We start from the raw sequence: 15,182 nt of genomic DNA on the forward strand, positions 1-15,182 counted from the left end.
GTCTGTCTTACTCTTTTCATAACCTTGCCTTTCAAATAAACAAATAAATAAATATTTAGAAAAACAGCCTCTAAACTAAACTTATTATATACACTCCCTATTAATCCTTGTGTGACTTTCTGACATAGGCACTACTTTCAGGGAAGGAATCCTGAGCTGCATAAGTATGTTGTTTGCGCAGGGACTCTTTCCTTTGTCGCCCTTGGTAAAGGGGTGGAGTTGGAATTTGGCTTTGGCTCCATGTGACTCTGACCATATTTACTTGGCTGTTCATAAAAATACTGATTTTCAAAAGATGAAACTAAATATATGATAAAGCTGATTTTGTTTCTCCATTTTGAAAGGCAGAGATTTCTACAGGATGAAGAAAATTTTGAAGACAGAGGCAGAAAAAACAATGTTCTTTTTGTTTCTTACAATGATTTTTGGTGTTGTACCCTTTATTCCTCTGAATCTGTTTCCTTGTCTGAGAACCTCTTTGTATGGAGTTGGTGCTGATATGTAAAAGGTACAACTCATATTTCTCCAAAGCCAAAGCAGGGATTGGTGCCCATTCTTCGTAAAAACAACCTGTTTTTTTTTGTGTGTGTAAGTTTGTGACTTACAGTCCTCCAGATGCTTACACAAACAAGGCTATCTGAGGGAACAGGGCTGCAGAGGCCACTCTTTAGGACATACAGTGGGAGCAGCAGCAGCAGGACTTCTTCAGAGCCCCGCTCCCAGAGCTGTGATTTTAGGGCTGGCAGTGTCCTTTCTGTCCTGCCAGAGACCATCCCTTACCCAGCTGATTCCTGTTTGTTTCCTTTCACGCTTTTGAACTCTTCACCCTGCAGCCCTGGTAGTGGCTGAAAAACATCTGATGATTCTCCAGTGGAGAATTCCTGCAATGGGGAAAGAGGCACCTCCCCAAGCCACACACTAGCTGCCCAGATGTTCTAACTCTGGAGACTAGCTAGGAAATGGCCTGGGAGCTACCAGGGAAGGCAGTTGAAGGCCTTGACTCAATAGATCACAAGGCTGATGAGTGGATATTTGATTATTTTTTTTCCCCACAGCACTTAAGCAAAGGGGTTGCTTGCACATGGAGACCTGTGCTCAGGAACCTGACAGGGGCACAAAACCTAGACCATGACTGACAGAACCAGGCACCTGTCATCTGCGGTACAGCCTCCCCAGCACAGGGTAGATTGCAGGTGACTGTCTGTCCTTCCCCAGGGAGCTGACAAGATGCAGATTAAGGGGTGCTACAGTAGAACATTCCAGGAATTGCAGACACCATTTCTTTGTTCTGAAGGTCAGGACCTATCATTCTTTCAAACACCTGGACCTAACCTTTTTCAGGCCTGAATAAACAGGAGAGATCTGAGAGGAGCTGGTGAACTTGCTCAGCCAGTCTCCAAATAGAATGACTCAAGCTACCGCTCATATTACTGTGGGAATTTGCTCTTTCTTTCAACAAATTGCACACATTCTGATTGTGAGTGTTCAATGAGAACATCAGTTATTAACCAGAAGGAAACCCTTTGTTTCATTATTTTTGTTTCCAGGAACCAAAGTTCCTGGAAGCTGATGAAAACTCTAGGTATTTTTTTCTATTCTACATATTTCACTGAATTCTAGTCCCTTGATGTACAATCAGAAAGAGGTTCAGTGGTTAAATAAGTAATGTATTGCAAGTAACATATACAATGCATATTAAAGGCTCTGAAAAGTCCTATGTTAAGAAACTTGCTTAATCTAGCACTTTCTAAGTGTATCTGACCAGACAACTTGCACTGTAACCTTGGCATAATGCACTGGGGAGACAGGACTTTGCAGAAAGGGCTTATATAGGGCTGAGCTGGGTGGACTCAGGGGAGGCCATCTCTCCCTGGGGCTACTGTAATTGCTGCTTTTGGTGAAGGTCACTGATCTTACCTCTCTCAAGTCCATCCTTCCTTCCTTCCTTCCTTTCCTTCTTTCTCTTAATTAATTAGAAAGGCAGACTTACAGTGAGACAAGTTACAGTGAGACAAAGGAGATGCAGAAACACACACACACACACACACACACACACACAGAGATCCTTCCCTGCAGGTTCACTCCCCAAGTGGCCACAATAGCTGGAGTTGCACCATTCTAGAACCAGGAGCGTTTTCTGGGTCTCCCATGTTGGATGAAGGAGCCCAAGAATTGAAAAGCTCTGCAGATGTTCAAGAACTGGATTGAAAGTGGATCAGCAGGGACTTGAACCGGTGCACATATGGGATGCTGGCTGCCATGCCACATACCAGCCCCTGTCTCCCTCTCTCCATACTGTCTTCTGCATCTTTTAAAAAAAAGGTTTATTTATTTTTATTAGAAAGGCAGATTTACATGGAGACAGAGAGAAAGCTTGTCCATCCACTGTTCACTCCCCAAGTGGCCACAAAGGCCAGAACTGAGCTGATTCAAAGCCACAAGCCAGGAGCTTCTTCCTTGTCTCCCACATGGGTGCAGGGTCCTAGGGCTTTGGGCCATTCTCTACTGCTTTCCCAGGCTGCTAGCAGGGAGCTGGATGGGAACTGGAGTAGCTAGGACATGAACTGGAGCTCACTTGGGATCCCAGTGCATGCAAGGTGAGGATTTAGCCACTGAGACATTGTGCCAGGTCACTACATCTTCTTAGGCATGAGTTGGTGCAGATCACTTGTTTCCTGAAACTCTTAGAAAAACTTTCACTGCCTTGGGGTTATTTTCAAATTCTAGTAATGTGCTTACTTTGGTCCTTACCCTGTCCTTCAACATCCGTCTATGCCATTGGACACTCTCGGTACATTTTACTGCTTCCCAATTACTGTGTGCCCTTGTTCAGCCACATGTTTTTGCTTAAGGTGTTGATTCTTTTTCTACATATAAGCTGTTACTGCACAGCTCAGCCAATTCTGTGACTCACTCTGCTAGGGGCAGAGGGTGCAGGGAGATTATTGGGTGGGTGAGGACATCAAATGTAGTAGACTGCAGAAAGAGGGAACATTGAAAAGAGCATGTGGAGTGATGTCCAGTGGGATCTTTAAACACATGTCTGATCTGTGGGCAAGCACTTATGTTGTGTGGTTTTGAGGGGGAAAAATCAGTCCAATGGCTGGAAGGCAGAAAAACCCAGGTTTCAGTGTCATATAAGACAGAGACATTCCACACTGGGTGGGAAGAGGAGTAGATTCTGCAACCACAGAGCTGCCCTTGGCACGGAAGCACTGGAAGGGATCCCAACCCAGAGGTAAGTCCTGACTCTGGGAGATTTCCTGGTGTGCTGGACAGACTGGCGGGCTCCTGTGGCTGGCATTCTGACTGAAGGTGGAAAACCCCGTTGACCAGCAAGACAGTCACAGGAAACAACAGTTTCTAAGCAAAAGTCCAAGGAGAACGTGTCTATGCCTCAGTCACTGCTCTGGCAATGAGTTCAGGCCAGACAGAAAGCACTTCAGGAACAGTTTAGATTTCCTCCTGAATTTCCCCCTTGGCCTGAGTTCCGAGGTAAGCACGCAAATGGCACCAGAAAATGCTAGGGCTGGAAAAAGAACGATGTTGTATCTGCTGCCCTCCTGACCCCTCAAAAGTCAGTGGTCAACATTGTGCTTTTTGTCTTGGAAGCAGTGATTCACTCTCAGCCTCCTCTCGTTCAAGCCCGTGTCCTTTTCTCAGTTACCAACCCACCAGCTGGCTAGAGGACTTTAGCATTTATGTCTGCCCAGATTGTGTGCGTTGAGTTATCACAAAACAGCCCTTCCCTCCCTTATGGTTGGGGCAAGTGAGTAAACTAGACTGACTTTCATGAGACCTTCCTCCTATTTGTCCTCCTAGTCTGATACATCCAGATGAGCCTAGAATGTATTGGGATATCTTTTCTTTCATGCAAGAGAACAGCATGGTGAGTTTCCAATTTAGGGGGTGAGTTCTGGAGTGAGACTGCTTAGGTTCAAAGCTTGGTTCTATCATTTATTATTAATTAACTGCATGACCTTGAGCAGGTTCTTAACCTCTCTATGTTACAGTTTCCTCATCTACAAAACGTGCATTCATTAAAGAAACAGTTATTGAAAACCCACATGGCACTGGGCATTGTTCTGAATACTTGAGATACACTGAACAGAGGAGACAGAAATGCTTCCCCAGAATTTATATTTCAATAGGAGGACAAAAACTGTATCCACAGCATAGGATTGTTGTATTACATGAGTGAATATTTGACCTGCTGTATTGTCCTTCAAGGAGTCCAGCACCCAGTTCACAAGAGGGTAAAAAGTGGGACGCTTGCTTAGCTTTTAATTATTTAGTTTATGGATGATGCTATTATTGTGGCTTTGTTTTGTTTTTGTAAGCAATTATCTCTGAGCCACTATTGCTGCTTAACTCATAATTTAAATAAATTGTGTTTTTCGAATTACAAAGGAAATGCTTGCATGTAAACATACATTATAGAGATGAATGGTTTGGAAAGAAAAAATCCCTGGCAATTTCATTCCTTAATAGTTCGGTGTTTATAAAAAAACACTCCAGGTATTTTTTTTTTTCTCTTAAATGGTTTATCTTGATGGAATCACTTACTTTTAGAATTTTCCCCAGTTATTTAAAAAAAAACTGGGAGAACCTGATAAAATGAGTAATTAGAATAAGAAAAGGCTATGTATTGGGAGAACAAAAAAAGAAAATAGGGATTAAAAGCAACATGCCATAGGATTGTTGGGAGTCACTACTTTTCGACAAGGCTTGGCTTTGTGGATTCCAATCTTATCCATTCTTTCTTTCCCTCTAGAAATGCTCTACTCCTTAGCAGTTGTAAAATCTTTCCTGATAAAGCTTCTTTATTTCTGGGCAATTGGGAGTAGGAAAGAAGGGTGTCTGCAATGCCTCTTCATTGTGTCTTGCCCTGACACTACTGTATCCTCTTGGATTCCTATACGTGTTTTTTCAATCTTGGTAATTTTGCTTATTTTCCAAAACTCACTGCTATTTTTATAGTGTTGGGTACCGTTAGCATTAGATTCTGCTTTTTAAAAAAACCTTTAATGATTTTATATCAATTTTTTTACAGTCTCTCAGGGTAGGTATTTTTCTTGAGACTCTAATTCTTCTATTGTATATTTTATTTTCCTACATTGAGGGTTTTTTGCCATGTGGATGGCTGTACATAATGAATTCATTTTCTCTGGGAAATTGAATCTCACATGTGGTAAGCTGCAGACATGTCCTTTTAGAGATGGTTTACTTTTCCTTCTGCAGGTTCCCCAGCAACATTAGTGGCATGGGACAATCTTGTATATTCATGAATTAGGGGGATTTTTGCACCATGTATGTCTTGTTACTGTGGACAACAAATCCACATGGAGGTTTCCTCCACTTTTTCACCTATAAGCTCCTTGTCATCCCCCTGGGATGGTGAAGAAGGCTCGTTACTTCCCCTTGTGAGCACTCTCAGCTACAATGGCCACCACACCTGACCCTGGCTGAGTGTGAACCAGGGCTGAATGATGAGAGGGAAACATCCATGGGAATGGAAGGACATTCAAGCTCACAAGTCCAAGGGCTCTGGAGCTGTAATGCAGGTGACCAAGGCTGTTTGGGAACAGTAAGAAGGATAGTGTGAAAGGAGCTAAGGGAGCAAGGAAAAGAGTAGGAGGTGAAGCTGTCAAAGGTTTCCTCCCAGCCCCACAGACTGAGTACAAGGTTGCTGCAGGTGGAGCCTCTCAAGAAACCAATGTCACTGAGTTGATCCTGGGGGCAGTTTCTGTTTCTCATTTCTTTCTTTTTTTTTTTTTTTTTTTAAGATTTATTATTATTGGAAAGCTGGATATACAGAGAGGAGGAGAGACAGAGAGGAAGATCTTCCATCCGATGTTTCACTCCCCAAGTGAGCCGCAACGGGCCGGTATGCGCCGGGAACCAGGAACCTCTTCCAGGTCTCCCATATGGTGCAGGGTCCCAAAGCTTTGGGCTGTCCTCGACTGCTTTCCCAGGCCACAAGCAGGGAGCTGGATGGGAAGTGGAGCTGCCGGGATTAGAACCAGCGCCCATATGGGATCCCGGAGCTTTCAAGGCTAGGACTTAAGCCGTTAGGCCACGCCGCTGGGCCCCTGTTTCTCATTTCTAAGAGATGTGTCCCCAGCAAAGCGGTCCAGGTATGCGAAAGGACAGTTTATCTAAGAGTGGTGGGTCTGTATGGCCCACACACATACATAGTACATATATAACACTATTTTTGAAATTGAGAGGTTCAAACACAGATACTTGAAATGTAGAATATGTGATTTTAGCAACCATAGTTAGTATTTAGGGTCTTAACATGATCCCCTTTCTTAGCAAAGGTATTTACTAATTGTATGTTCCTGGAGTTGAAGATGGAGGTAGGTCACACCCAATGCTGATTTTTAAATTAAAAAAAATTTTTCCTTTGTAAGTTCATTGGGGAAGATATGGGAAGTAATATTTGAATGGAAGGGATGAATAGGTAGGAGGGAATCACGGTAAATAGTGACAGATATAAAAATAAATGAACATAATCATAAACATGAGCACCACTAATCATTGCTGCAAGTGGCTTTGGAGGTGCAGTTTGCTGTAAGTGTTCATGTTATCAATGATAACTAATTGTAGCAAACGTTATTTGAGTTTACTGTCGTTCAGGTAATGTTAAATATTTTACTGGATGGTCTCATCTAGCCATCAGAAGCAGTCTCTACAAGTTAGGTCTTAACAATGAGTCTCAGAGAAGAGGAAAACCAAGGCAGAGACAAATTAAGTAGCTTGTTAATAAACATATTTTAAATGAAATATTCAGAGGTGGTCATTTAGCATCAGGATTAAGACATCACTTGGGACACTGGCATCCTGTGTCAGAGAGTCTGGGTTTGAGTCCTGGCTTCACTTCCTAGTCTAGTTTCCTGCTAATGCTCATGGCAGTAGGTGGTGGTTTACATAGTTAGGCTCTGTGGGAGTAGTGGATTGAATGCCCATGTCTGGGAATTCAGTCTGGCCCAGTGCCAGCTATTGCAGGTGTTTGGGGAGTAAACCAGTGTATGGGAGATCTCTCTCTGTTTATCTCTTACTTTATGTCTTTTAAATTAAAAAATAAAACAACGAATAAACACAATTTAAAAATTTACAAGTTCAAATATAAATATTGAACTCCAGAATATTTAATTTTTAACAACTACAGCTAGTATTTGGAATCTTAGTAGGGTCCCCTTTCTTAGGCAAGGTATTCAAACTTTATAACCTTAGTATCTCATGTCTTGAAATGATGTTAGTAATAGTACCTATGTCACAAGCTTGTTGAGAAAATGAGTTAACAGCTATGTAAAGAGCCCATGTCAGTGTCTGCACACAGTAAGCAATTTAGTGAACAAAGGGTGTGGGTTTGCTGTTATTATTATTGCATTGAGGAGAATTACAACTTCTCCCTTCTATTCCTTCATTTCCTCTATTGTAACCTGAAAGCTTCAAATCTGGACATAATTTTGCTCCTATTCTTGATCTTCAGCGATGCAATAAGGCAGCTAAGAAAGCAGAAAAAAAAAAAAAAAAAGAAACAGCTAGTTTGTATCGTGTCACTAAATTCATCTTCTCAGCCAGTGAATTTCTCCCAAAACATTTTGTTCTTAGTCCTGAGACTGGACCTTAACTCAGGAAGTGCATCCCTGCAATAGTTCAGTCTACCTTGGCCACAGTGGAAATGAATATGTGTTTTGGAATTTGGTGTGAGCTTGAACTTTGGTACAATCTCTCAGGCCTTTTTGTGACCCATGACAGGTTTCTTGCAGACCTGGGAGTCTATCAACATGCAACATGTGGCTCCAATTTGATGGGAACATGTTAGAGCTGGACAGTCAACAATTAGCCATGTCAGGCTGAGTGGAAAATGTCCTGCTCTTTCTGAGGCCAGACAAGCTACAAATGAATGAGTTCCAGAGTTCCTCCCATGACCTTCCTCCTATGTGGTCAGATTCATAGGCTTCAGTCCATTCTGACAGTTGGCCAGATGAGAGCTTTCCATGCACCAACTTGCCAATCAACCAATAGGTCCCAAATTTTCCCTGTAACTGGGTGCTCCATGGGGAAAGCCATGATTCCTAGAAACGCCAGCCCGGTGGAGTCATTAGCATCAGAGGACTTGAAGTAGGAATGAGCTTTAGAACTCATTCTCTTGGGGCTGGCATTTGGTCTGATCAGCCAGATGCTGGTTCAGATACCTGTAGTTTGTATCAGAGTGCCTTGACTTCCAATCTCAGGTTACTGTTATGTCAAATCCTGGAAGGGGGTGGTAATGATTCAAGTAATTAGGTTTCCTGTTATATAGCAGACTTGGATTGATTTTCTAGTTCTGGCCGCAGTCTGGCCTAGAGCAATGAAGGCATTTAGGGAATGAACTACCACACGAGAACATCTCTCTCTCTCTCTCTCTTCCTATTTAATTACTAACCACTCTCTCAGACCACATTAATATCTGAGCTCTTCTACAGCAGTCCATGTAGGACTTTTTCCAGTCCTCTCTAATTGAAAAGTTAAACGCCAACAAAAGCTTTAAAGCAAAAGTGCCAAAGTAAAACAAAAAAATGATATTATAGATGCAGTGCATGATGAATTAGCTAATCAGTTATATGCGCAATATGATTACAAACAGGATAAAAGGTTTCGGGCTAGTCAGGGTAGACCTCCTTAGGGGAGGAGGAATTTGACTATGCCATTACTATGGCTTCTGCTTCTAAATTCCTCCCACATCTTGTCAACTTCTAACGCTATGAAGGGGTTTTTTAAATTTCTTAGAAAAGTTGCATTGTTTTTAAAGTTCTTTATATATTTAAAAGGCAGAGGAACATATGGGATGGGGAGGGGAAGAGGCGCGAGAGAATCTTCTGTCCGCTGGTTCACACAAATGATGGCAACAGGCAGTGCTGGGGCAGGCTGAAATCAGGGGCCAGGAATGCCATCTGGATTTTCCATGTGGGTGGTAGGAGCTTAAGCAATTGGGCCATTGCTTGCTGCCTGTCAAGATGAGCATTGGAAGGAACATGGATTGGAAATGTGAGGTAGATGGGATGTGAACCCAGCACTCTGATGTGGGATGCAGGTGTCTTAAAAGATGGCTTAATGCACTTGCCACCTCAACCATCCTCCCTTTATCTTCCACCCCACCCCCATTAAATTTTTGAAGCCCTCTTCTATTTTTGCTGGTCATGGCTGGCATTGTTCACTTCATCCAGTTGCAAATGAAGTATTGGGTGGATGGACAGCTTTCACTTTTTTGGCATATAAAATTCTTTTTTTTTTTTTTTTTTAGATTTACTTTGTTTTTATTGGAAAGCCAGATATACAGAGAGGAGGAGAGGCAGAAAGGAAGATCTTCTACTCGTTGATTTACTCCCCAAGCAGCAACAATGGCTGGTGCTGCACTAATCTGAAGCCAGGATCCTGGAGCCTCTTCCAGGTCTCTCATATGGTGCACAGGGTCCCAATGCTTTGGGCCGTCTTCCACTGCTTTCCCAGGCCACAAGCAGGGAGCTGGATGGGAAGCAGGGCCGCCAGGGTTAGAACTAGTGCCCATATGGGATCCTGGCGCATGCAAGGCAAGGACTTTAGCGCTAGGCTACCGTGCTGGGCCTGTAGATAAAATTTCTAATGAAATATTGAGAAGAAATTTAATGCAGAAAGCAATTTAGAACAATAAAGTGAGCTGGTTAAATATTTTATAATTAATATAAAGTATTTCATTTCTATCACTCAGAGGCCTAATGTACAATCATGGGCTTAAGGAGTGTGGTTTAAAGTACTGAGATTAGGTGATTGAAACCCTTTACGCTTTCCAGCTCTGGTAATGTGATTCTTTGTGTGGGTTTGAAAGCCTGTTATAATGATGGTTAGGTTTTGGTGTTAACTAGCTGGGTGGAGGGACAACTAGACAGTTAGTAAAGCATTGTTTATGGGTGTATGTTAGATTTGGTGTTTGAGGAAGGGAAATCTGCCCTTATCCCCCATGAATATGTGTTCTCCAGCCAATTGAGGCCCACATGGAACAAGGACCCAAGAGAGGTGAATTTTCTCTCTCTTCTGGAGTTGTGACCTTCATTTCCTCTTGCGCTTGAACACTAGAACTCCAGGTTCTTCTGTCTGACTCCAGCACTTGTACACCCCTCTCCACTCTTCCGTATGGAATGCCATTCTTCCTGCTAGTGTTTGCTCAAATTCAGCCCCAAATTTGTACAATTTCATCTTTTCCCAATCACTCCTAATTACTCATTCCTCCACATTTTCAGTGAGCTGAAGATCAACAGCAAACATTTCAATACTTCTCTGTAATTATGGTCTAATTAAAATTGATCTTCTTGGGCAGGTGAGGGTGAGGGCGGGAATGTAGCAGTACGGAGGCCACTGCTTGGGATACCTTTATCTCATATATGAGTTCCTGGTTTGAGTCTTGGTTACTGTACTTCCAATCCAGCTTCCTACTTATATCATCCTGGGGGGCAGCTGGTGATGGCTGGTATAGTTGAGTCTGTGCCACCCACATGAAAGACCTGGATGGATTTCCAGGCTGATCTCTCTCTCTCTCTTCCTCTCTCTTGTTGTTCTGTTTTTCAAGTGAGTAAATAAACTTAAACAAGATTTGACTCTTTAAAAGGGCTGTCAAGTTCCTCTTATTTCTTTTGACCCTCATTACAGTGACCGATAGTGCTGGACATGGGCCATTTATGTGCTGGCCAAAGACATTTGTTATTTATCTGCTGGGGTTTAGATAGTTCAGTTCTCTATGCCTTCTTAGTGTTTTTGACTGCAAAGCTCTTTGGGAGAGGGCTGCTTACTTCCAGCAGATGGCTCACCATGCTTGATCAGGAGTCTGATACATAGCTGGTTCTCCATAAAAATACCCTTCAATTGTAAACAACACATCTCCTTGCTTATTTGTTTAATTGTGCTGTGCCTTTCTGTTCCTTCCTTGAATTTCTGTATTACATTTTCATAGAACACTTGTTTTTTCCAGGCTGGATAAGATATAATCTGATGGTCTCAATGAACTATGCCTCTGGCATTTATATCCTTTTGCTCCCTCCCAGCAGCTCCACTTCTGATCCAGCTCCCTCAAAATGTGTCCAAGAAAGAAGATGGCTCAAGTACTTGGACTTCTTCCACCTCTATATGGGAGATCCCAATGGGGTTTCAGAAGCCAGGAGGCTTCTGTCTGACCCAGTCTTGGCTGTTGTGGCCATTTGAGGAGTAAAACAGCTGATGGAAATCTCTCTCGCTGTCTCTTTCTCTGTCTCTCTTGCTCCTTTCTTTCTGCAGCTCTGCCTTTCAAACAGATAAACTTTAAAAATTTTATTGGAGAGGTAGATAGAGAGGGAGAGAGAATACCCCATCTACTAGTTTGCTCCCCATATACCCCAAACACGTGGGATTGGGCCAGGTCAAAGAATGTAGCCAGGAATTCGATCTAAGTCTCCCACATGGATGACAAAGAGAAAGGAGAATGGAGAAACTAATCTTTGCTGTGAGACATCTGTTTGTGGCTTTGTTTTGAGAATACTCCTAACTATCGATTGCTATATTTTGCATACCTAAATGAAAATTGCTTTTGTCCTGTTGGGTGCTTCTCAGGAGCTGAGCTTCTAAGATAGGAACTTAGTTACAGTGAGTTTTGTAAGAACAAAAATTCTAAGACAATATCCCAAGTTGTAAGTGGGGCAAGAAGGTAGAGCTTTTATTAGCAGGATGTTTGGGTCAACAAGAATGTTGAAGGCAGGAGTCTAGATTCTTTCCTAAAATGCATAGTGTCCAGTTTTGGAGCTCCTGTCTCACCCCCAGGCGGAGCAATCCATATTAGGGCTACTAAATCTCCAAAAGTGCCTGGGGAGATCAGTTCACTCCTCACCTACAGGATCCACAGAAACATCTGCTTTTGCTTACTAGAAAGGCAAAACCACAGACGTCAGTCCACTGCCTTTCCCAGTTAAGGACACATTCCTGTTGGCTGACTCATGCCTCCACCAAGGGTTCACCCTGGGCTGCCTGCGTGTGTTTGTGAATCTGTGAGCTGACTTTGATGATAATTTGAAGAGCCGTTTACATCCTAGTTTATTTAACCTTCTCACACGAATAGCAAGACTTCTCTTCAGGGAATCATGGGATGACTACTGCCTCACTAGATAAGCAGTGAACCCTGGAAACAAGAAACTGAAAATGGGCTCTTAGCCAATTTTATTCCCTTCTCATCTCATCTACAGGTAACCTGTCATTGTAGAAACCAGTATGAATTTGGAGTCAGCAGATCAGGGTTCAACACTTAGTCTTGCAGGTACTGTGTGACACAAAAAGTTTTCCATAAAATCGGAATAATGATTCTTATCCTCAATGCCACAGGTGCTTTAGAAGTCAGAATAGAATGATGAGGGGATGAAAACATGTTACAGACTATTTGACACCTGAATTTACTCTTAAGTCACCTTGTATAATGTACTCTTGAATTCTTTCTGTGACATGAAACTCATTCCTACAAAGCATCTAGTACACCGAGGAGTAGCTTTGTTCAATGTTGTGCTTACAATGGCTTTCCTTGGTGTTATAACAACTGGTTCTTCCCCACATGGACCTAGAGAAACAAGTCCAATTCTTGTCTGCAAGAACAACTTTCAGATGCCGGGAGTTAGTGCCATATTCCAGATGCAGGCAAGTCTGAATTTTTCTCCACTGAGTTAAACCTTTGATTTCCTTCAAAGTGTGGATATTGGCATGGTTATTGGTCTCCAAAGTGCTTTAGGTCACTGATGGTATCTTGTCTAGGACTGAATGTGATGTTTAGTGTAATCTGAAAGGGAGACAATGAAGTGAACATTCGTCTCCCTTGTTCTGGAGGCCATGCCTCTGTTCATGCAGCTGACTTGAATGAATGGGCTTCTCTGATGGCGACGTCTCAATAGCAGCACTTTCTCCATAATCTCAACTGTAAATATGCAGCTTGCTGTTTACCTCTTATATAGAACACAACTCAGCAGTTTTCACACCTCACGAGGACTCACTATGCAACAATCCTACCACCTTCTCACTATGCCTTAACCATCCTCATTCTTGGATGATGACTTTTCTTCATCTAGATGGGACTCCCACATGCTTCTACCGCCATATCTACCTGATTACCTCTCCCAGAACTCTGCCTCCCCTACTACCATCACTACTATTGTCTTCTGTGCTCTTAAGACTAAGCTTTACAGGTATGCCCCGGATCCTTGCTTCTTCTGCTTACTCAAGAACAGGTGCCCCTGTCCTATACTCCCTCATCAATGCCCTCTTTTCTATAGGATCATTCCCATCCCATGCAATTTCATTATTTTTTCCATCTCATCTTGAAAATAAATGCAATAACAAGAAAAGCACCCATGTATTTTTAAATCTCCAGATAAGGAGACTCAGATAAGTTTGATAAAATGCCCGAAGTCACATACCCAGAGACTGGAAGGGTCAAGAATCAAATACATTTTGCTCATCACCAAAAACCACCCAATTAGACATCAGAAGCTCCAGAAACCAGGCAGCTTTTGCTCCAGCCCACTGTTTAGTTCAAGAAGCTGACACTGAGCTTGGGTAAGAGAATGCTTTGCCTAGGACAAGAAGGCCATCACTGCCATTACCTTAGTATGCTGGGGTAGCAAGAAAGGCTGAATGTCTTCAAAGAAGAAGGGTACCTGCATTGTTCTTAGAGTCCCAACAAGCTACTGAATCTCTGGTTTAATTAGCTTGCCTTTCAGATTAAACATGAATGCTTGAGGGCTCTTTCCTGTCTACCATAGCAGAGCAATCAGGCAGCCTTGTGGGCAGATGGTAGAGGATGCTGTAGAACCACGCACTTCAGTGAAGACAGGATATCTCATAAATCTTGTTAGTCTAGGGCCCTTGTAGTCCACTACAGGTAGAGTGCCTGCCAAAACCATTTCGCCAGAAGAGCACATGTCTTTCCTCCACCTCTTGAAACAGCCCTTTTCATGTTGAGGATCCTGAACAGCTCCAGCCTAGCGGTGAGGAGGTCCTCCTAGGACAGCACATACTTCATCACTCTCAGACCACAAAGACAGCAGCTATCAACTCTGTCCCCTCTCCTCTCCTCTTGGCTCTCAGGCTCTCCAATGAGCATATCCAGCTCTAATCTTTCATCCAAAGACACAGGATCAAGTTGGACTTTTCAGATCATCTGAGAAAGCACATCCCTGCCTCATGTTTGTAAATCTACCAGGATCAGTGTTGACTTCACATATGGTATCTTTGTCTTCTCTCCAAAGGAGCAGCCTGGCCCACTTACTTGTCTGTCACAGCCTGCATGAACTCGTCCAGCAAGTCATCATATTCCTTCCCACGCACACGCTGGTGCTTCAGGCCTATGTACAAAGGGTCTCGGAGCAGCTCCTGTAAAAGACAGCACATGTTTACTGAACCTGCTCCAGCATATCTGTTTTGCTGATTTCATCAAGTCTGCCCGTTCAGTGAGAAGTTCTGTGGGTGGGGCCATGGGAAGGGAGGTGGCAATAGGAAGATGAGTGCATCTCCCACCTTCAAATCTTTGCCCAGGTGGTGACATCTCTGCAAAAATCTGTGCATCAGGCCACTGATAGGGTGGACTCCCAGGTGGCTCCCACTTGGGGAGTCAAGGATACTTGGAATCAGGCAAGCCTCACTCAGATACAGCATTTGGACCCCTGGTTTATTTTCAGGAGCAATACTACTGATTTTGGCTTTGGTCATTCTTTAATGTGAGAGCTGCCTGCCACATTCTAGGATGTTTAGCAGCACCTCTGGCAGTGATACCTACCATCTGTAACTATGAAAAAAAATTTTTTAAATGTTGCTAAGGGTCTTCTTGGAGGACTCTAATTTGTAATGCTGCCAAGTCATAGATATGAATCTTGGTGTGATACATGGCACAGTAGGAGCTTCTCAGTGCTGCACCTGCAGTGTCTGGGGAGAGTCAAATTCTCTAGTGAAACTAAAGGATTCTTGAGATGACAATATTTCTCAGTATAGTTGCAGTACAGATGGGGGTCAACCATAATGAAGTACTCCAGAGATATAAGGGTGACTATATCTATATGTAGCATTTGTTACATTTTACTTCTACAGTAACATGTTCTATGAAAATGAAAAAATTTCTACATGGAAATGACACTAAAAAATAGCTTCTTGTGTTT

General features: G+C 42.8%; 1 protein-coding gene across 3 annotated transcripts in view; it reads right to left on the minus strand.

The window, feature by feature from the left end:
- Positions 1–15,182, minus strand: part of ME3 (malic enzyme 3) — a 172,733-nt gene that overhangs the window by 26,301 nt on the left and 131,250 nt on the right. For all 3 annotated transcript variants that reach the window (XM_058663709.1, XM_058663710.1, XM_058663711.1), the window contains one exon: positions 14,300–14,403. In XM_058663709.1, coding sequence (XP_058519692.1) covers positions 14,300–14,403 — 104 coding nt within the window. The remainder of the gene's footprint in view (positions 1–14,299; positions 14,404–15,182) is intronic.

The sequence above is a fragment of the Ochotona princeps genome, chromosome 4, assembly GCF_030435755.1.
Source record: "Ochotona princeps isolate mOchPri1 chromosome 4, mOchPri1.hap1, whole genome shotgun sequence".
In the NCBI taxonomy this organism is placed as follows: Eukaryota; Metazoa; Chordata; class Mammalia; order Lagomorpha; family Ochotonidae; genus Ochotona; species Ochotona princeps.